Genomic DNA, 24019 nt, shown 5'->3' with positions numbered 1-24019 from the left:
GCTGAGCATCTCAGGGGCGCCTGGGTGGCTCAGTTGGTTGAGCCTCTACCTTCAGCTCGGGCCATGGTCCTGGGGTCCTGGACGTGAATGCCCAAGAGATGACTTCAAAGGAAAAGGTGACAAGTGGTGAAAAATGTGCTGAGGCACAGTGTCCCGTGTTCCTAAAGTGACAGGGTTTAAGAGTGAGGGCATCAGAGTGGCTGGGTGGATCAGTCTGTTGAGCGTCTAACTCTTGGTTTCGGCTCAGGTCATGATCTCAGGCATGTGAGACTGAGCGGGTGTCAGGTTCCGCTCAGTCTCAACAATAAATAATCAATAAATAGATAGATAAATAGATAGATAAATCAAACAATAAATAGATAGATAAAATCAAAAAGAAAAAAAATAATGAGAGAATTGCCTTTGTGAGAATGAGTACACCTGGGAGAAATGGAGAAGAGAGAGAAGGGAGGTAGGAAAGGAGCTGGAGCAGAAATGAATGTGCAGGACACTGCCCAGGAAGGCTGGAAAACAGGGCCCATGGAAGGAAAAAGCGAGAGGGACACTAACTTCCACGTGGGAGATTCTGAATAGGAGAGCTCAAAGGTTTCATTCTGGGAAGGTTCAGAGTGGGAGGGTGATGGAGGGTGAAGAAAAGAGAATGAGGAAATAAAAGAGAAATGTCCCAGAGTCCAAGAGGAACAGGAAGGGAGAACTGACCCGCAGGGTGTAACGTTCACGGCCCTTTGTCAGAGGCTAAAGACAGACCTTCCTGGCTCACTTCTGCCGTGGGACCCTGGGAAACATGCAGCTTCCTGGGGCACAAAAACTCCCAGCAGCATCCCTAAGACATCTTCACAGCGTTTATCTTGATTAACCTCCCACAAAAAGGGATGCAGGAGGGATGCCTGGGTGGCTCAGTGGGTTAAGTGGCTGCCTTCAGCTCAGGTCATGATCCCAGCATCGTGGGATGGAGCCTCACATTGGGCTCCCTGCTCAGAAGGGAGCCTGCTTCTCCCTCTGCCTCCTGCTCCCCCTGCTTGTGCTCCCTCCTTCTCTTTGGCAAATGAATAAATAAAATCTTTAAAAAAAAAAAAAAAAGGTGGTGGGGGAGATGCAGGAGAAGTCCACTCCCTTCATTTTCTGCTGGGATCTTACAAGCCCTGCAGGGAGTATGTCAGGAGAAGTGACTTCTCAGGCAGATAGGGGAACAGACATGTTCAGGGCTGAGTGGGGAGGAAGCAGCTGGTGCAGCAAAGCCTCACTGACCCACAGCCCCGGGCAGCAGGTTTGTGTTCGAGGCTTAAGCACTGTGGGCGGAGAGCTATAATGATGCTGGCAGTAATAGTTTCCCACATCTTCGGCCTGGAGGTTGCTGATGGTGAGGGTGAAGTCTGTCCCAGACCCACTGCCACTGAACCGGTCTGGGATGCCCGTGGCCCTGTTGGATGCACGATAGATGAGGAGCCTGGGAGCCTGCCCAGGTTTCTGCTGGTACCAGGCTACATAGTTGCTAACACTCTGACTGGCTCTGCAGTTCATGGTGACCCGTTGACCTGGAGACACAGGCAGCGAGCCTGGAGACTGAGTCATTGTGATGTCCCCATGGGCACCTGCAATCAGAAAAATAGTGAAACAGACACACTTTATCCCAGTCACACTGAAATATGTCATTGCAAATGTGCTTCCTAATGGTACCACATGGCAGTACATCATTGGGTCTATTTTGGAAATAACCGGTGTTTCTCATTATATATCTTAAAAAATTATTTAAAATGACTAGTCCAGAAGGATTATGGCACTTTTCAGCTTCTCACCTGAGACCCACAGCAACAAGGATAGGAGCACCTGCCTCTGTGATGTCATCTTGCTGCCCCTGCCAGCCCGACGCAGCTCAGCTCATGTAGCAACGGCCCCTTTAATACAGCCTGAGCCGCTGGTTTGGGTCTGGAGGGGCTTATGCAAAGCAGTCAGGGAGAACAGAGCAAATCTCATAAGCAGTGGGTTGTGAAAGTACCCAGTGGAAATCTAAGGAGCCAAAAATAACTCCAAAATAGAGTTGTATGACAGGAACACACAAATGTCAACTTAGAAGCTCTGAGAACAACTTAGTTCTAAAGTGACAAACTGCTACAAGATCAAATGAGGAGCTTCCATTCTCAATTTAAAAATGTCTTTAAATGGGTTCAGTGTCCAGAAATGATGAGCTTGGCTCTTCATATCAATAACCCTGGTAAAATAACAAAATATGCTGGGAAACAAATAATGGGAGGCAGGGAGGGGCAAAAGAATTGGAAGTCACGAAAAGAAAGTGGAGAACTTTGGGCCCAGCTTTTTATAAAACCTCTGACTGGGGAACATCGAGCTCTGAAGCCATTTTCCTCCTGCAGATGGGTAAGGATGTAGCAAACACTTGAGCTTGGGTCCCAGAGCTGTGCAAGGGCCAGGGAGATGGAAGAGATGGAAGACAGGCCCAGAATTTCCTCACTCGGGGAGATATGTGGGACCCTCATTGGACCTAGGGGAAGTCTGAATCCTGATTTTCAGTTATTCTATCTTTTCAGTTCAATATTTCTGTTTTGTGTTGAATTAACCAATGAATGAAATCTAGGTGACTTCAAGAAAATTCAGTTCCGGGGCACCTGGGTGGCTCAGTGGTTAAGCCTCTGCCTTCGGCTCAGGTCATGATCTCAGGGTCCTGGGATCGAGTTCCGCATCGGGTTCTCTGCTCTGCAGGGAGCCTGCTTCCTCCTCTCTCTCTCTCTGCTTGCCTCTCTGACCACTTGTGATCTCTCTCTGTCAAATAAATAAAATCTTAAAAAAAAAAAGAAAGAAAGAAAATTCAGTTCCCTCCAGGGGTTTGAGAAGTCAGCGCAGAGTTGCTTGGGCACCATATAAACTTCCTGCACCTGTTCCTCCTCCTACTGTTCCATCTTTTTTTTTTTAAAGATTTTATTTATTTATTTGACAGACAGAGATCACAACTCCTACTGTTCCATGTAAAGCAAAGGGAAGGGGGCAGGGGTGGGGTTCCCTTAAGACATGCAGTCCCAGTGAGGAGGGCAGAGGCTATGGAGGCTTCGGGCACACTGCAAGTCCAACCACAACACTTCCGCCATCTTTCCTCTGAATGGAGCAGATGCCTGAGGCTTCCTCTGTCAGGTGTCACCCTGGCTGTTCCTTGGTCCCTGTGGCCGCTGCACTGCTTTGTGACATGAGCCATTTCCTAAACCCAGATAGAGCCTGTAACAAGTAGACCCTGCCTGGGGATCCACAACTCACCCTCAAAAAGGGTCGATTCTCCCAAAACTCCACCCCTCAATTTGCCCCTGATGATGGTTAATTTTATGTGTCAACATAAGTAGGCTAGGGCGCCCAGTGAAGTGGTCAATGCCCGTTTAGATGTTGCTGCTGAGGTATTTTTTAATGGGATGAACATCTACATCAGTAGCCCTTGTCATAACACAGAGTCTCCTCCCGTGCTGCAGAAAAGATTCACCACAGCCCTGTTTTGCTTCAAAAAGGAAAGAAAACTTTATTATTATTACAGAAAAACCAATAGAAACAGAAGAGGAAAGGAATCTACACATACAGGAAGAGAATAGTAGGCAAAATGAGAATAAGGCCACTTTACCTCATAACAGGTACTTACAACACCCCACCTCAGCTGCTGGGAAACCCCGTGGAAACAGCCAGGCTGGAGTCCCGACTGAGAGGCCTGGGAGGAGCATCCTCCCTTCAGGGGACACTTCCAATGGACCATCCCCACAAGGGCCATATTTATAGGGCAAATAATAGGGTTTGAAATTAAACATTTGTTCACGTGCGTGCAGTTTGGAGCAAGTTGCACGTCCACATTGTCATGTTTGTGTGACAAACATGACGCATGTTTGTCCCATTCTGGGTGGGGGGCAGCCCTGCCTGGAGCAGGAGGGGATGGGAGACAAGGCTGTAGCTCTTGACGTCCACAACAGAAGGGCTGTTCCTGGAGGCCAGACAATATATTTTAAACAGTTGGCTCCCAAGGTCATTCACACAGCACCAGTCTCACAAATAACGTTCCTTAGCCCGCCTGTGTATATGCAGGCCTAGGTGGTCAGTGACGCAGGACAAATCCCAAAAACATTTATCTATACCGAACACCTCCATAATGTGTGTGTGCGGGGGGTCTCATCCAATCAGTTGAAGGCTTTAAGAACCAAAATTGAGGTTTCCCAAAGGAGAAGCAATTCCTCCTCAAGAGGCAACATAGAAATTGGGCCCGAGCTGCCAACATACAGATTTCAACCTCCAGACTGCAATATCAACCCTAACCTGAATTTCCAGCCTGCCCACCAATTTTGGATTTGCCAGTCCCCACACACCCAATTCTCAAAATTTCTCTCTCCATGCGTACTTACTAGTTCTGTTTCTCTGGAGGACACGGACTGATAACACTCTTCATGCAACTCATGTCCCACCACTTAAGACTGTAAAAATTCCAAACATGACACTCATTTCTATCTCCCCCCATGTCCTCTCAATGGACCATTCTTACTATTTCTCTTCCCTTCTCAAAGCTCTCTATGGGTCACAGAGAACTGATTGTCTTCACTTCTGTCTCTTTCTCCTTCCCTGAACCTCAGCCTCCCCACAAGAGCACAGAGTCGTACAAAGACCAAGTGTCCCGGTTTTCACAGAACTTTCTCAAATTTAATACTGAAATCCCAGCCCCTGAGAAACCCTCATTCTTAGAAAACTGGAATAGTTAACCCCAGTGGAAAAGGAATCATGCCAACCCATCGAATTGGCTCTTTTTAATATTGCTTGAAATCCTCTCCACCTATAGCCTCTCCACGAGGCTTTTAATCTCTGAAGTCAATAATCTGGCAGATTTGGGTCCCCGATGACTCTCCCACCCAATGGAGATGCCCTGTCTCCCTTCTGCATTGAGGGAGGGGGGGATGCAGAAGAAGTTTACCTACTACACGATGTCCCAGCATATTAATTGGTCACCAATCAACTTTATACGTGAAGCTGTGAGTATTCTTTGACAATCTTTTTTTCAAAAGATTTTTATTTATTTATTTGACAGACAGATCACAAGTAGACAGAGAGGCAGGCAGAGAGAGGAGGAAGCAGGCTCCCCGCTGAGCAGAGAGCCCAATGCGGGGCTCGATCCCAGGACACTGGGATCATGACCTGAGCCGAAGGCAGAGGCTTTAACCCACTGAGCCACCCAGGCGCCCCTCTTTGATAATCTTCTGAATAATTTATGAAACCTCAGAAGTAATGGGTCTGGCCTGGATTACAAAAGAAGGCATAGACTCAAACTATGACTAGAACTAGCACAGTGGCTCTTTTAGAACGAGCGAATGTATTTTAGTGCAGATTTCAAATCAAAATTTCTATATGTGTAATACAAATGTTTTACTTCGAAGATCTTAGAGTCTAGGACACTCACTATTATCTTCGTTGATTTGGTAAAAAAACAAGAAGTGGGGAAAATCATACCAGCAGTCCACAAAATTCTACAGTCACATCCAGGACATATGGGCACATAGATCGAGCTTGCCAGGGGGAGAAGCATGAGACCCCAGATAAACAGGGCCTTTCAGCAGCCACCTCAGTATGCCCGAAGTAGCAAGGTCAGGGAAAGAAGGTGAGAACAGCAGAAGCAGTTGGATTCCATGGGTATATGAAGCAATTCAGAGTCAGGGAATGTAAGAAACTCACCCACTTGATACTTACCATATTATTATAGACCTCTGGGGCATCTTACAAAGCAAATGCCAAAAAAGTCCGATTTTAACATCCTTTTATACTTGCATCCGGCCCAGGACATGTCCACCTTCTTGGTAGTCTAGTCAGGAGACCCTGGCATGGCCATAGGAAGAGTGGTTAGATTCTGCTCATATTGTAACTGTCGAACCAATAAATACATTTTGATGACATACGGGATGTGACATGTGACAGAAAAATGAAAGACCTGAGCAACAAGAAATTTGAAATGTCATTTACTGAGGTTGGGAAAGGTGAGGAAAAGCAACTTTGGGGGAGGAGACAGAAATCAGGACTTTGATTTGGACATATTGGATATTGTGCTGTTAGCACTCCAGTTTGCAATGTGCCTTGGGCAGATGGAGATGAGAGTCTGGAGCTCAGGGAACCAGTCAGGGATATGGATGCGAATTCAGACCCAGTGTGAGGTCACAAGGCCATGAGTGTAAGTAGAGGAACAGGGACCAGGCCCTGTCAGGTAATGTGGAGAGGTGAGGGAGATGAGCAGGAACTGACAAGAGACAGAGAAAGAGTGGCCAGTGAGACAGGAGCCAAACCAAGAGAGAGTGAAATCCCAGAGCCAAGAAAATGTCTTAAAAATGTCTTTTTACTCTGCAGATGTAAAAACAAAACAAAACTTAAAAAAAGAAAAGGAGAATCTCTTTCAGGACTGGCTCTTTTTTTTTCCCAAAGATTTTATTTATTTATTTGACAGACAGAGATCACAAGTAGGCAGAAAAGCAGGCAGAGAGAGTTGGGGAGGCAGGCTCCCCGCTGAGCAGAGAGCCCAGTGTGGGGCTCCAACCCGGGACGCCAAGACCATGAACTGAGCTGAAGGCAGAGGCTTTAACCCACGGAGCCACCCAGGTGATGATTTGAACACAGTGTCCCTTATAGGACCACAACTCCTCCCTGGGCCAGTGGAAAGTTTGGAAGATTACAACTTTAAAAAAACTAGGCAGGGGAGAGGGTGGTGGAGAGTTGCGGGCATTGCTGCCCTCTGCTGGTCATATTCATGCATTACATATTAGAGGAAGATTGCTTCCTCTAATATCTCAGAATTTTTTTTTTTTTTTTTTTTTTTTTTTTAGGGAGAGAGAGAGAGAAAGAGAGATCATGAGTGGCGAGGGAGGGGCAGAGATAGGGAGAAGGAGAGAGAATCTCAAGCAGGCTACGCACTGAGTGGGAAGTCCAACGCAGGGCTTGATCTCCAGACCCTAAGATTATGACCTGAGCCGAAATCAGAGTCAGGCGATTAACCGTCTGAGCCACCCAGGTGCCCCTAAAATATCTCAGAATATTAAACCTAGAAATAACCTTACACTTCCTCTGTCCAGGCATTTTCATTTTTACTAGGGAATAGGTGCTTGGCCAAGAAAGCTTTGCGTAAGATCATATACGAAGTTCATCAGACTTTAGGCTCTTTCCATTATTTCAAGTCCCCCTCCCATTTGCAACCAAGTACAGCCACAAGCTAATCTGCACGTTATTCCAATTCAAATGTCTTTTACTCTGATGTTCTTTAATGACAAGCTCTATGACCATGTCTCCCCACTCACTGACCCCACCTAGTGGCAGAATAAATAAAATGCGGATCTTCCAGGATTCTGAGGACTCACCCTAAAACTTTCCGAGGGAACATTTCCTCAGTTTTCAGTCTGACTTCTTTTAATCTTTCATAGAAATTTTGCATCCCTTCCCACAAGTGGTCCATTTGCGTTTTACTGCAAAACATTTTCTTCACAAATTCTACCCTTCTGGAAATCCCTATCACTCTAGTTTAAGAAACACAACCCAAGAAAGCACGCAGAATCAACTTCTCTCAAGTACACTACAGCCACAAAATAAAACAGTCCCCATCTATATTTCTTTATTCACAAGATAGATCCATTCTTTCCTCTCAATTCTGGTATTTTTTTTCATCGTGGATTTTTTGCATAAATTTTGACTTTTAAACATTGCATTAAAATGTTATTTATCTGAATTACTGAAGGGGTTTTTTTGTTTTTGTTTTTTGTTTTTTTTTTTTTTTGGTACCTCCTTAAATTTTGTGCCTGAAGCCGGTGCCTCACCTGCCTTACTCTGGTCCCGATCCTGCATAAAGGGCTCCAAAGAGCTAGATGAATTTTGAATACCACGGACTTACACATCCTCACTGCGAAGACCAGATTAGCCCTGTGACCATTATGATTGATATCTAATGACGCACAAGTTTCCAAGTACAACCAGTGACAGAAGATTCTAACTGTTCAACTCCCAGCCCTCCAAAGTTCCAGATTCTCGATATAAAAGAAGACGCCATGTTCTGACCTAACAGATGGAATCTGGGGTTGGCATGGAAGGGCTGGTAGCATCTGGCTCAGTGAGAAAGCACTAGGTCCTCCTGAGGGAGAAAGAACTCAACACATAGATCAGAAAGGAAACCTGGTGGTTGGAGAGGAAGGGGGAGGAGGCGCGGGAAGACAGGCAGTTAGACAGTAGAGACGGGTCAGATCATACTGCACTGGAATCACCTAGAGAGTTCAAGAAAGTCCTGATGCCCAGTCACCACCCAGATCAATTTCATCAGCATCTCTCATGGTGAAAAACAGGCATCAGTCGTTTTTAAAGTTCCCCAGGAGATTCTGACCCTGGTGGCCAAAAATGAGAACACCGGTATAGGCCTAGGAGAACATGCAGTTAGAAACCACAATGTGAAATCTTTGAAGTTTTAAATGGGAATAATTACATCTAGTTACCCCCCCCATTTTTAAAGATTACTCTGTTTACAAAGGAGAATAATGCAGAAGACCTATTGCTCAACCACCTATCTGCAAATTTGCTGGAAGTGAGGCTAAGCAGTGAAAATCAGTATGTGTGGGGCACCTGGGTGGCTCAGTGGGTTGAGGCCTCTGCCTTCAGCTTGGGTCATGGTCCCAGTGTCTTGGGATTGAGCCCCATGTTGGGCCCTCTGCTTGGCAGGGGGCCTGCTTCTCCCTCTCTCTGTCTCTGCCTGCCTACTTGTGATCTCTGTCAAATAAATAAATAAATAATTTTAAAAATTTTTTTAAAAAAAGAAAATCAGTATGTGCTAAGAACTTATTACATCCCCAGGCACTGTGCTAAGTAATTCATATTTATTTACTCCTCACAGCACTTTTTAAACGAGAGGTATTATTCCTACATTTCAGAAGTCAAAGGCTTACCCAGGATCACACTCAGCTCAGAAAATACAGTGTTCTCATCTAATCTCTGTGTTGATATGCCAGCAACAATTCACCATGCCTCCTCCTGCTGGGAACGAGTGTGTTGGCCAGAGGACGTCACCATCCGGTTTACTGGAGGGTTAGGCTTTTGGTCATAAATGAATAAATTGGCCTTTGGGCTGGCATGAGGATGAATCCATCCTGGGCTGAAACAACAGCAAGAGATTATAAGCAAGCAAGGCTAAGGGGTGGCCCCTTGGCTCTGGGGCATTCACCAAGGAAAAATCCCTCTAATGTCCCTGGGCGAAGAGTGCACCAGATTTCTAGGCCACACACCAACCTTACCACCTCATGTCCTCTATCCACAGTTAACAGCTGTACAGGAAATAGTCATATGCATTCCACTTTTGTAATTTCTATGGAGTTATTTATTTATTTATTTTTCTATGGAGTTATTTAGAATATTATCCCATGCGCAACTCCTATGCTATGTCACCAAGAGAGAAATTGTCTTCGACTTTGATATTAGGAACACATTGAGTCACACAGAGAACTGGAACTTTGTCTTGTAGATAGAAGCATGTAAGTTGGACCATTTCCTTCTTTTTTATTGGCTTCCAAGAAGCTCAGCGTCAGATTTTTATGCACAAGCATGCATATTTTAATGGCGTTTACCGACATGCAGTTTACATACAGTAGAACTAGACACCTTTTTTAGTGCATGGTTCTGTGAATTTTGGCAAGTGCACAGCTATGTAACCACAACCATGTTCAAGACAGAGAACAGACCGATTGCCCTTAAAAGTTCCTCTGAGTCCCTCTGTAGTCAACCCACCCTCTCGCCAGCCTCAGTCAACCGTTGATCTGTTTTCTGGTTGTCTAGTTTACCGATTCCAGAATGTCATGGAAGCAGGACCATATGGGGCGCAGGCTTTCGAGTCTGGTTTCTTTCACTTAGTAGAAAGCACTGAGATTCCCCCGGCTTGTCATGTGTCATCAGTAGGATATGCTCTTTACTGCTGCGTAAGATTCCACTACAGCTGCACCACAGTTTGCCTATCCAGCTACCAATTTAGAGACATTGAGCTGTTTCCTTGTTTACTCCTATGAATGAAGTTGCTGTAGATATTTGGGTCCAGGTTTCCATGTGAAGCTAGGACTGCATTTTGCTTAGAGAGCCAGTAACAGACTGCAGTCACAAGGTGGGTATAGACTTAAGCTTATAGGAAACTGCCCAGAAGTTTTGGTCCAGCTTTTGTTGGAGTGTTTGTTTTCTTACTGTTGACCATGAGAGTTCTTTGTACATTCTGCATACAATTTCTCTCTCACATTTATGGTTAATGACTAGTTTCTCAGCGGGCAGCTTATCTTCTCATTTCCATACCTGTGTCTTTAGAAGAGCAGAACTGTACTTTTAATGAAATCCAATCTTTTTTCCTTGTCTTTTTGGATCATTAAACACCTGTTTTATCTTTATGGTTATCTCAATGTGGTTTCTGCCCTTTTTGTTCTTATTTTTCTAACTTCATTACAAATTTTTAATTAAACCCAAATATTTTGGGGAGAAGGAGAAAGGTATAAATAGAGTAACTTGTGCACAGATTCTAGAGTCATCTTGACCTGCTGAGAAAGGAAACTAACTTTTTTACATTGACGGTCTTATTTTAGATTTTATTACTTCACAAAAGTGCTCATATTACAAGAATTTTTAAAATAACAAAATTGGAGCTCAAAAAAAAAAGGAATTTGTCCATAATCACTTAAGAAAGGATTCTAACCCAAGTTGGCCTAGTGACAGGGACTGTGTTATTTCTATACTTCATATTCTACAGCATCTCCTTAAAACAATTTTAGATAACTTAAGTCAATTTAAGTTAAAATACAATGGTATTGGTTGAAGAACACAGCTTATTGTTAGAGTCAAAAAATCTCTTAACCTTTCTATAGATAGAACTATACCAACTATAATGATGGTCTTTATGATATACTTTTCTAAAATCAAGGTCCAAAAGCGGCACCTGGGTCACACAGTTGGTAAAGCATCTGACTCTTGGTTTTGACTCAGGTCATGATCTCAGGGTCTTGAGATAGAGCCCACCGTCTGGCTCTGTGCTGAGCACAGAGCCTGCTTGAGATTCTCTCCCTCTCCCTCTGCCCCTTCTGCTTGTGCTCTCTCTCTCCCTCTCTCTCTCTCTCCCTCTCTCTCTCTAAAATAAATAAATAGAACTTAAAAATATCAAACCCAAAAGCACATTGGTAAAATTGCATATATAAAAATGTTTATATATTTTTATATATAATACATATAATACAATTATGCTAAGTAAAAAATACGTATGTTAAAAATACAGATAGGTAGATGAGATGGAGAAATAGAGGTGGAAGTAGAGAGAAGGAAAGAGAGAGACAGAGAGACCAAATGTTTATATAGGGGTAATATGTTTAGAGGGGAGTTTATTTTATTGTTCTACCTAAATTCTCTGTAAGACTTCTAAATACTTATAAATCACATATTTTTAAAAATCATTTATGATTGTTCTATACCTGATTTTTTTTGCTTTTCTAATATTTCCATGACTTTTTGTCTAAAAGCAATAAAATCTGGCCTGGTTTTTAATACTAGAAATACTTCCTACCTAGAAACCTCAGTGATCCCTGAAAGACCCATTAGATCAATGTGGGCTTGTTGGCTTACACAACACTGCCATCTACTGGCAGAACTTCACCACTGCACCCTGGCTTTGGTGAGTCAGTCCGCAACGTGACACAGTTCCTTTCTATTTTCATTTTTAATGTCTATTGAAATGGCCAACCATATAAAAAGATAGATCACATACAGTCCCGCATGCACACACCCGTGCACACGGGTGCATGCATACACACACACACACACACACACATACACACACACTGGAGTATTTCAAAGTCAAGAATTTTAGTACATTGCTAACTGATAAAGACTTTTTAAAATAACTACTGTGCTACTATAGTACAAAACTAAAAGTAAGTCTAATATTACCTGATTGCCAGTTTTTATTCAAACTTCCTTGGTTGTCTCTAAACACTGCCATTACAGTAACTCTGCTTAAATCAAGGTCCAGATCCAGATAAATGTATGGTTAATTAAGTTTTGCCAAAACCTAAAACAAACAAACAAACCCTCTGTATTTTAAAAAACGTACCCAGGAAATAGTAAAAGAGGGCAAACCACCATTATTTAGAAATATAAATCATGTCATGAGACTAGGATAATCTTGAAACCAAAATCAAAGACTCAACATAAAGAAAGGTAGAGATGAAACTCACTTATAATCCTCAATGCAAGGAAAATATTAGAAAGTTAATTAAAAGTAGAGCTACCCTATGACCCGGCAATTGCCCTGCTGGGTATTTTCCCCAAAGATACAGACGTAGTGAAAAGAAGGGCCATCTGTACCCTGTACATACATACATCTGCTATGTATGTACATAGCAGCAATGTCCACAGTAGTCAAACTATGGAAAGAGCCAAGATGCCCTTCAACAGACAAATGGATAAAGAAGATGTGGTCCATATATACAATGGAGTATTATGCCTCCATCAGAAAGGATGACTACCCAACTTTTGTATCAACATGGATAGGACTGGAGGAGATTATGGTGAGTGAGATAAGTCAAGCAGAGAAAGTTAATTATCATTATGGTTTCACTTACTTGTGGAGCATAAGGAATAACATGGAGGACATTAGGAGAAGGAAAGGAAAAATGAAGGGGGAGAAATCAGAGGGGGAGAAGAACCATGAGAGACTGTGGACTCCAAGAAACAAACTGAGGGTTTTAGAGGGGAGGGGGTGGGGGATGGGTGAGCCTAGTGGTGGGTATTAAGGAGGGCACCTATTGCACGGAGCACTGGGTGTGGTGCATAAACAATGAATCTTGGAACACTGCATCAAAAACTAATTTTTATGGTGACTATGTATTTTATGGTGACTAACATAACACAATTTTAAAAAAAAGAAAAGAAAATTAAATCTCTAAAAAAAAAAATAGAAAGTTGTAACAACTGAAATTTCATCTGACCACCCATGGTTGGAATCTAACCAGAGAAGCCTGATGACATGAGGGAGTGTTTTTTTTCCCACACAGAACCCAGAGCAGGGGTTCAGGGATGGAACTGCTTCCCCAGGACTCAGGTTCCTCTCCATCCCCTTCCTCACCCCACAAATTCTTATGTTGAAAACCTAATGCCTATTTGGAGGTAAGGCCTTTGGGTGTGATTACATCATAAGGGCAGAGCCCCCAAGAATGGGATTAGTGCCCTTATAAGAGAAAAATCAGAGAGCTCCCATCCCTTTTCCACCACATGAGGGCACAGCAAAACCACAGCCATGGAAGAAGTAGGATCTCATCAGACACTGAATCTGCCAGGACCTTGATCTTAGACTTCCAAGCCTCCAGAACTGTGAGAACTACATTTCTGTTATTTATAAACTGTCTGCCTTGGGACGCCTGGCTGGCTCAGCCAATTAGGTGTCTGCCTTCAGCTCAGGTCATGATCCCAGGCTGGGGATCCAGTCCTGGATCAGGCTCCCTGCTCAGTGGGGAGCCTGCTGCTTTCTCTCCCTCTGCACACTGCTCCCCCTGCTTGTGCTCGCACTCTCTCTCTCTCTCTCTCGCTCTCTCTCTTTCTGACAAATAAATAAAATTTTTGAAAAAAATAGAAATAAAATAAACCACCTGCCCCATCTATGGTATTGTGTTAGAGCAGCCCAAGGAAGAATGGACTAACACAAAGGGGGAGGAGTGCCTTGTTGAGGCTCCAACGCCCCCCACCCCCCCATGTGCTTTCTGCTCACACTGGGGCATGAACATCCTTGCCACCTCACCACATAGGAGGGAGGAAAGTCCTGGAAGAAATGTCCAGGATCAGATGGATTCTGATCTAAGACCTCTCAGACACACCACCCCCACAGGCGATCGGGCACCCCCTTTCGGCCTGGTAAGAGTAGCCAGCTAGGCTCCCCAGTGGCCTTTACTGGCACAGGCAAAGGTGGCACTACAGTCCTTTCTGTGACATTTGGCTGACTCTGCGGTCATTGCCTAAATGTCTTATGTTTCTAGGTTGCCCCTCTCCTAGCTCTTCTGTTGAGAGAGTTGGCAGCCATCTATCTCCATTTGTGTTTCTGGTTTGCAAACTGCTCCAGCACCTGGTCTGTGGTTTACTAGACAAAAAGAAAAGCCAGGCAGTTTTCTGTCATTCTTCAGGTCCCACAGCCCCCTCATGGTCTCGCCACCAGGATGAGTGTCCCAGGGCTTTCATAACAAGTGCCACATACTGGCTGACTCAAACACCAGAAAGGTATCCTCTCATAGTTCTGGATTTTATTGATTCGTCTTGATGTGACTATAAATGAGACCATTCTCTCAATTTCTCTATCTGATAGATCATTATGAATGTATAGAAACACAACTGGGGGAAAAAAAAGAAACACAACTTATTTTTGTATATTGACTTTGTTTCCAGCAATTTTACCGAATTCGTTTATTAGTTCTAAGAGTATTTTGGTGGAGTATTCAGGGTTTTCTTGTCTAAGACCATGTCATCTGCAAATAGAGACAATTTTACTCTTTCTTTTCCAAGCAAGAAACTGGAATAAATCCCATATGACCATGGTACATGATGCTTTTTATATATTGTGAAATTCGGTTTACTAATAGGTTGTTGAGGATTTCCCTATCTGTATTCATCAGGGATACGGCCTGTAATTTCCTTTTCTGGCAGTGTTTGTCTGGTTTTCGTATTATGGCATTGCTGGCCTCATAAAATGAGTTTGAAAATAGTCCCTCCTATTTTTTCAAAGAGTCGGGAAAGGCTGGGTATCGATTCTTCTTTAATTGTGTGGTCGCACTCACCAGTGAATCCATCTGATCCTGGACATTTCTTCGTCAGTTCCATATGGTTTCTGACTTAAGGAGTAAATGCACTCTTCTTCCCAGTCTATGCATCCAAGAGCCTATTGCCATTTCCGTATAGATTATCCTTTGTGTTGATCTCCAGAGGAAAGTGCTGGATTGAAAGTGCTGATCTCCAGCACTTTCCTCCCTCTGCTTGAGCAGGGATAACCTCACTGGAGCATGTGGCTCATACAGCCACATGCAGCACCTGCACAACAGCTGGATGACCCCCTTTACTCTGATCATCTGTCCCGAAGCCAACACTATGAGGAGTCAAGTCCAAGTTGTGTGGGAAGACTTATAATACTCAGCAGTAATCTCTCAGGCTAGAATAGAAAAGATCCATCTAGAATGAAGGACTTTCTGTATTTATCATCTTTCTGTGTGATTATTCCATGTAAGTCTCAATACTACAACTTGTCTCCCACCTTAGTCACTGTCCTACTGCTCTGGGATATATAAATGGGCTGTGGCACCTTTTGGAATGAAGTTCATATGACACTGAGCAGGAGAGACTCCAAATCCATCTGGAAAATATTTCACCAGGTATCTGATTCTCCACCTTCTTCAGGGATTGACACATATTGTCATAACTTTTGTCATATCTCATGCGCTCATATTACGTTACTGCCATCGGCATAACACTGAACAGCTGATACCAGCCTGGAGTTTTTTTTTTAAAAGGAAGAGAGGGAGGGAGGGAGGGAGGAAAAGAGAGAAAAAGGGAGGAAGGAAGGGCCGAAGAAAGGAAGGAAAAGACATTTGTTGATAAATCCATTAAAATTTTTCATTTTTTCCTAATTAAATTCTTCAATGGATATATTCTCAAATACACACATTTATCAAATTCAATTCAAAGAGCAATCATTGAATACTCAGTATTAAAGCACAATGGAGATACCAAACCACCTGGCTGAGGTCACTTGCCTGAAGAGGTCACTTGCCTGAAGTTGTTCATTCTCTAGCAGACAGATTAGAATCTGATCATGAAATCCCATGAAACAACGCAGGATGTGGGAAGTATGGTAAACACCGCATTAGCAAAGTAATTGCGTGACCCACTCGGAAATTCTGTGTTCACTTGATTTTCACCCTTTCCTTAAATGGCCATCAACTCCTTGGTGGCAAAGGAGAACTTTATTATGTATAAAGCTCCTCATCCCCCAAGCTTCCACATCAGTCTGGATCCAGCCCAATTCAGTAACAGTGACTCTGAGATTGATTTTTCTTTCGTAATCTGTAGTCTTGCAACTCACAATGGAAACCTTAGGCTGAAGATGGTCTTTGTCAGCCTGGGTCTCTAAGGGACAGCATGAAAGTGAACCCTACCTTCTGCTGTCAGAACTTTATGCAAGGGAAAAATACATTTCTAATACATTAAATTGCTCAAGCTTGTGACCATATCCATTAGAGTATCTATTATTGCCCTTAATTAATACACTTACCATCCTAATGATTATTCTCGTACCAACTGGAAGCATTCTGCAGACTGGCTGAATCAGCCCCATTTAGCAAAAATCACTGAACTTGTTCTTGGAAGGCAAAGGTTTAGACCTTGACTGTATGCCTGCAACTTTGGTATCATTAAGGGCACCTTGGTTTCCTTAGTTATAAAAGTCAAATAGTTAAGAGCTCTTCCCAGCTTTAAAAATTATGTTTGGTATCCTGACTGACCCCTAGAGCAGCTGTCATGCTGAAAAAAGAAACCTACGTCCGTGTTGCAAAAGAGGTCATTTTTCATTCTTTCACTGGATTTCAGAAAATGGATTAAAAAGTCCCCTCTGACTTGGACCAGATGGCAACCATGCAGAGAATTTTCCTGGTCTGCAAATATTTTGTCAAGCGCCTCAGGAAATGTAATGGAGGTGCTTTAATTGGGAGGCAAGACATCTTGTTCTTCCCCCTCCCAATCTTTCCCTACCTATGTAAGCCCTGAGTGAATCTCTTCCTCTCTTAGAGACACACTTTTCTCCTGTTATGAATGGAACTAGACGTAGTTTGTCTCTTCCAGTTCCAACAGTCCATGACCTACAAAACCCCTCCAAGGAAGCACCAAGTCTATTTTCTATTCATTCTTTTTTTTTTAATTTTTTATTTATTTTTTAGATTTCTTTTCAGTGCTCCAGAATTCATTGTTTATGCACCACACCCAGTGTTCCATGCCATATGTGCCCTCCACAATACCCACCACCAGGCTCACCCAACCTCCCATCCCCTACCCCTTCAAAACCCTCAGTTTGTTTTTCAGAGTCCACGGTCTCTCATGGCTCATCTCCCCCTCCAATTTCCCTCAACTCCCTTCTCTTCTCCATCTCCCCATGTCCTCTGTGTTCTTCTTTATGCTCCACAAATAAGTGAAACCATATGATAATTGACTCTCTCTCCTTGACTTATTTCACTCAGCATAATCTCTTCCAGTCCCGCCCATGTTGATACAAAAGTTGGATATTCATCCTTTCTGATGGAGGCATAATACTCCATTCTAACAGGGTTTTGGGGTCAGCTGTCATGAAGACAATCCCAGTTTGAGGCACCACCATCAGTTTCCAAGGTTTCAGAAACTACCAAGGGCTAGAGGGCACCAAAGCAAAGAGAAAACTCCCCTGACTCCTGAACAATCTTGTTCATTTCATTCATTTATTCCATAGGTATGTAAATGTGTCTGGATGCCAGACATATTTGTTAGTCACTGAAAGCACAATGGTGAGTAAGAACTCATCTATAATAAAAATACTGTAATTCACCAGCTTTAGGTTCAAAATACATAGAAGGAACAAAGAACAATGGACATTCCCTTTCCTAACTGCATTCCCACCTTTTCTAAGAGCACATGGACCTCCCCTCTTGAGGAATTTCTCCTTTCTGACTGGATACAGTCAGGTGAGAATGTCATGACGCCTCCCTTTCCTAGCCCAGGTGTGAGACCCTCACCTAAGCTAGGCTCAACAAACTTCCCTGTTTGCTGAATCTTGAGGAAATGGACACAGACTGAAAGCATTTCATTCCCTTTAATAACAGCAACCTGACCAGACTGTTCTTACTAGATGAACACTTATAAGTGAGTGTGAGCATAATTAGAAGTTTGGAGGCACAGCCCTTCCAGTGACATCCATGATGTCAGGTATGATCTCACCCTCCCCACCTCTCCAACTACCACCACCACCAGAGCCTCTCTCTCAGCCGCTACTGATCCGAGTCCCCAGGGACAGGCCCTCCTTGAGTCCCAAGACCCACCCATCTCCTCTGCTTAGGCAAACTGGCAGTCACCATACCCACCTCCTTGATCCCATGACTCCCAGAAGATATTCACAAAAACAAATCAATCTGATGCAAATACATTTCCACAGTCTGGGATCTTTGGTCGTCATCATTGATCATTTTTTAAGTATCACTTACCAAGTTTAATTTTGTCCCAGAAAGTGCTCTTTCCTCTAATTCAGTGTTTCTTTCTTTTTTTTTTTAAGATTTTATTTATTTATTTAACACAGAGAGAGAGATCACAAGTAGGCAGAGAGGCAGGCAGAGGGAGAGGGGGAAGCAGTCTCCCCGCTGAGCAGAAAGCCCAACGTGGAGCTCGATCCCAGGACCCTGAGATCATGACCTGAGCCAAAGGCAGAGGCTTAACCCACTGAGCCAGCCAGGCGCCCCTAATTCAGTATCACATATTGATCCTCCTTCTGTCAGCACTTGTCCAACACGTCTTCCTCTTTTGCATTTGTTGCTCCAATAATTTTATGTATTTGTTTGAGCTCCATCTCAGTTAAGCAGCATATGGCTGGATTTGCATGTTTTAGTCACTCTTCTTTGACTTTCTATTGTGAAATTTTTCCATTTATATTTTTAAGATATAAGTTTTTTTAAAAATTAAGATAGTTTTCATGCATATATATTATGAACATGAGTCAAAGATTCACTTAACTTATTAATGACAAAACCAGATGATAAAGCTGGCTCAAAGGAAGACATGTCTAGTCTACACACACACACACACACACACACGTCCCTTTCAATGACAGAATAAGATCATTAAATAAGTTGCAAAACTGGTTAATGTCTTACACAGCAGTAAGACTGTAAGCATTAGAGCTCTCAGACAAAAATAATTTATCATTTTCATGCCATCCATTTTCTCTGATCCAACCTTTTGAGATCTAGTTTAATCAGTTGTAATTAATCAGTTGTATTTAGAAAAGTAAAAAAACTTTATTTCCCTAGCAAGTCAAATAACCCTGAAAGGATACATAGTGTTAAAGAACAATTACTCAAGACATGAGTTGAAGAAAAGGCAGACCTAGTAGGATCATAGGATAAAGTGGGTGGACCCACGCAATGAGGTTCTGCAGTGGAAGGGAGAGATTAGACCTCCCTCCAACACAAGGAGAAGTGGGAATTCATAGCCAGGGAGCAATGTGGGGGTCAGTGGATAGAAAATGACTAAGAGAAAACACCCATTTTAAGTGAGGATCTGGTTAAACTGACCTAACGGGATTCTTGCTGAAAGCAAGCCAGGGTGATCAGATGTCACCTGGGGACAGGGAAGGCTGAGGAAGCCTGTCAGATGTTGACTGCAATCAGATATCAACAAGGGGGATTCTAGTTAAACTGACTTAGCAGGATTCTTGCTAAAATTGGACCATGCAAAGATGAACACAAAATTCTGAGCCCACTTGAGAAGAGAGCTCAGAGGAGCCCGAGCAGAGTCTGGTCAAGGAGAGAATCTTTGTCAATAGTCATCTTTTCACCTCATTTACAAATTCTGCATAACTTAGCATTTATTATAGTCTGTGACTGTTCTATTTGGACTTAGTCTTTCCAGGGGGAGGAGTCAAGATGGCGGAGAAGTAGCAGGCTGAGACTACTTCAGGTAGCGGGAGGTCAGCTAGATAGCTTATCTAAAGATTGCAAACACCTACAAATCCAACAGGAGATCGAAGAGAAGAAGAACAGCAATTCTAGAAACAGAAAATCAGCCACTTTCTGAAAGGTAGGACTGGCGGAGAAGTGAATCCAAAGCGACGGGAAGATAGACCGCGGGGGGAGGGGCCGGCTCCCGGCAAGCGGGGGAGCAACGGAGCACAAAATCGGGACTTTTAAAAGTCTGTTCCGCTGAGGGACATCGCTCCAGAGGCTTAACCGGGGTGAAGCCCATGCGGGGTCAGCGTGTCCTCAGGTCCCGCAGGATCACAGGATTGGGGTGTCTGAGAGTCGCAGAGCTTACAGGTATTAGAACGGGGAAGCCGGCTACAGAGACAGAGCCGAGGAGTGAGCTCTCAGCTCGGGGTTACCTTGAACCGGTCGCAGGCTCGGTCAGCTCGGAGCGCAGCCGGAGGCAGGGTGACGGGAGTAATTGGGCACTGTTCTCTGAGGACGCACTGAGGAGTGGGGCCCCGGGCTCTCGGCTCCTCCGGGCCGGAGACCAGGAGGCCGCCATCTTCATTCCCGCCCTCCGGAAACTCTACGGAAAGCACTCAGGGAACAAAAGCTCCCGAAAGCAAACCTGAGCGGATTACTCAGCCCGGCCCCTGGTAAGGGCGGTGCAACTCTGCCTGGGGCAAAGACACTTGAGAATCACTACAACAGGCCCCTCCGCAAGAAGATCAACAGGAAATCCAGCCAGGACCAAGTACACCTACCAAGGAGTGCAGTTTCAACCAAGGAGAGCAGAGGAATTCCAGAGGAGGAGAAAGCAAAGCACAGAACTCATGGCTTTCTCCCCATGATTCTTTAGCCTCGCGCTTAATTTAATATTTTTTCTTTTTCAATTTTTTTTTCTCTTCTTCTGCTCAATTTTTTTTAACTTTTACCCTTTTCTTTTTTTAACGTTTTTTTAACAAGTTTAGCTAATATATACATTTTTTCTTTTTTATATTTTTCTTTATTCGTTTTCTTTTTTTAATTGTTTCTTTCTTTTTTTTTTTTTTTTCTTTCTGATCCTCTTTTTATCCCCTTTCTCCCTCCTCGCGATTTGGGATCTCTTCTGATTTGGCTAAAGCATATTTTCCTGGGGTTGTTGCCACCCTTTTAGTATTTTACTTGCTCCTTCATATACTCTTATCTGGACGAAATGACAAGGCGGAAAAATTCACCACAAAAAAAAGAACAAGAGGCAGTACCAAAGGCTAGGGACCTAATCAATACAGACATTGGTAATATGTCAGATCTAGAATTCAGAATGACGATTCTCAAGGTTCTAGCCGGGCTCGAAAAAGGCATGGAAGATATTAGAGAAACCCTCTCGGGAGATATAAAAGCCCTTTCTGGAGAAATAAAAGAACTAAAATCTAACCAAGTTGAAATCAAAAAAGCTATTAATGAGGTGCAATCAAAAATGGAGGCTCTCACTGCTAGGATAAATGAGGCAGAAGAAAGAATTAGCGATATAGAAGACCAAATGACAGAGAATAAAGAAGCTGAGCAAAAGCGGGACAAACAGCTACTGGACCACGAGGGGAGAATTCGAGAGATAAGTGACACCATAAGATGAAACAACATTAGAATAATTAGGATTCCAGAAGAAGAAAGAGAGAGGGGAGCAGAAGGTATATTGGAGAGAATTATTGGAGAGAATTTCCCCAATATGGCAAAAGGAACAAGCATCAGAATCCAGGAGGTTCAGAGAACCCCCCTCAAAATCAATAAGAATAGGTCCACACCCCGTCACCTAATAGTAAAATTCACAAGTCTTAGTGACAAAGAGAAAATCCTGAAAGCAGCCCGGGAAAAGAAGTCTGTAACATACAATGGTAAAAATATTAGATTGGCAGCAGAATTATCCACAGAGACCTGGCAGGCCAGAAAGAGCTGGCATGATATATTCAGATCACTAAACAAGAAAAACATGCAGCCAAGAATACTATATCCAGCTAGGCTATCATTGAAAATAGAAGGAGAGATTAAAAGCTTCCAGGACAAACAAAAACTGAAAGAATTTGCAAACACCAAACCAGCTCTACAGGAAATATTGAAAATGGTCCTCTAAGCAAAGAGAGACCCTAAAAGTAGTAGATCAGAAAGGAACAGAGACAATATACAATAACAGTCACCTTACAGGCAATACAATGGCACTAAATTCATATCTCTCAATAGTTAGCCTGAATGTTAATGGGCTAAATGCCCCAATCAAAAGACACAGGGGTGGCGCCTGGGTGGCTCAGTGGGCTAAAGCCTCTGCCTTTGGCTCGGGTCATGATCCCAGAGTCCTGAGATCGAGCCACACATCGGGCTCTCTGCTCAGTGGGGAGCCTGCTTCCTCCTCTCTCTCTCTCTCTCTCTCTGCCTGCCTCTCCGCCTACTTGTGATCTCTGTCAAATAAATAAATAAAAATCTTAAAAAAAAAAAAAAGACACGGTATCAGAATGGATAAAAAAACAAAACCCATCTATATGTTGCCTACAAGAAACTCATTTTAAACCCGAAGACACCTCCAGATTTAAAGTGAGGGGGTGGAAAACAATTTACCATGCTAATGGACATCAGAAGAAAGCAGGACTGGCAATCCTTTTATCAGATCAATTAGATTTTTTTAAAGATTTTTATTTATTTATTTGACAGAGAGAAATCACAAGTAGGCAGAGAGGCAGGCAGAGAGAGAGGAGGAAGCAGGCTCCCTGCTGAGCAGAAAGCCCGATGCGGGGCTTGAACCCAGGACCTGGGATCATGACCTGAGCCGAAGGCAGCAGCTTAACCCACTGAGCCACCCAGGCGCCCCAGATCAATTAGATTTTAAGCCAAACTATAATAAGAGATGAGGAAGGACACTATATCATCCTCAAGGGATCTCTCCAACAAGAAGATCTAAAAATTTTAAATATCTATGCCCCTAACATGGGAGCAGCCAACTATATAAACCAATTAATAACAAAATCAAAGAAACACGTCGACAATAATACAATAATAGTAGGGGACTTTAACACTCCCCTCACTGAAATGGACAGATCATCCAAGCAAAAGATCAACAAGGAAAGAAAGACCTTAACTGACACACTGGACCAGATGGACATCACAGATATATTCAGAACATTTCATCCCAAAGCAACAGAATACACATTCTTCCCTAGTACACAATGGAACATTCTCCAGAATAGATCACATCCTCGGTCCTAAATCAGGTCTCAACCAGTATCAAAAGATTGGGATCATTCCCTGCATATTTTCAGACCACAATGCTCTGAAGCTAGAACTCAATCACAAGAGGAAATTGGGAAAGAACCCAAATACATGGAGACTAAACAGCATCCTTCTAAAGAATGACTGGGTCAACCAGGAAATTAAAGAAGAATTGAAAAAATCCATGGAAACAAATGATAATGAAAACACAATGGCTCAAAATCTGTGGGACACAACAAAGGCAGTCCTGAGAGGAAAATATATAGCAGTACAAGCCTTTCTCAAGAAACAAGAAAGGTCTCAAGTACACAACCTAACCCTACACCTAAAGGAGCTGGAGAAAGAACAAGAAAGAAACGCTAAACCCAGCAGGAGAAGAGAAATCATACAGATCAGAGCAGAAATCAATGAAATAGAAACCAAAAAAACAATAGAACAAATCAACGAAACTAGGAGCTGGTTCTTTGAAAGAATTAATAAGATTGATAAACCCCTGGCCAGACTTATCAAAAAGAAAAGAGAAAGGACCCAAATAAAGAAAATCATGAATGAAAGAGGAGAGATCACAACTAACACCAAAGAAATACAGACAATTATAAGAATATACTATGAGCAACTCTATGCCAACAAATTTGACAATCTGGAAGAAATGGATGCATTCCTAGAGAATATAAACTACCACAACTGAACCAGGAAGAAATAGAAAGCCTGAACAGACCCATAACCAGTAAGGAGATTGAAACAGTCATCAAAAATCTCCAAACAAACAAAAGCCCAGGGCCAGACGGCTTCCCGGGAGAATTCTACCAAACATTTAAAGAAGAACTAATTCCTATTCTGAAACTGTTCCAAAAAACAGAAATGGAAGGAAAATTTCCAAACTCATTTTATGAGGTCAGCATCACCTTGATCCCAAAACCAGACAAGGATCCCATCAAAAAAGAGAACTACAGACCAATATCCTTGATGAACACAGATGCAAAAATTCTCACCAAAATACTAGCCAATAGGATTCAACAGTACATTAAAAGGATTATTCACCACGACCAAGTGGG

At 43.0% G+C, this 24019-nt stretch overlaps 1 protein-coding gene and 1 gene segment (V, D, J or C); one reads left to right on the top strand and one right to left on the bottom strand.

The window, feature by feature from the left end:
- Positions 1–24019, top strand: part of LOC111147970 (immunoglobulin kappa light chain-like) — a 59965-nt gene that overhangs the window by 24091 nt on the left and 11855 nt on the right. The window lies entirely within an intron of this gene.
- LOC111147971 lies at positions 1159–1862 on the bottom strand. The segment is given in 2 exon segments: positions 1159–1592; positions 1797–1862. Coding segments are annotated over 2 exon segments (468 nt in total).

The sequence above is a fragment of the Enhydra lutris genome, unplaced genomic scaffold (genome assembly GCF_002288905.1).
Source record: "Enhydra lutris kenyoni isolate GAN:26980312 unplaced genomic scaffold, ASM228890v2 scaffoldscaffold18, whole genome shotgun sequence".
Taxonomy (NCBI): domain Eukaryota; kingdom Metazoa; phylum Chordata; class Mammalia; order Carnivora; family Mustelidae; genus Enhydra; species Enhydra lutris.
The sequence above is the reverse complement of the archived record's forward strand: the minus strand, read 5'-3'. Positions and strand labels throughout refer to the sequence as shown.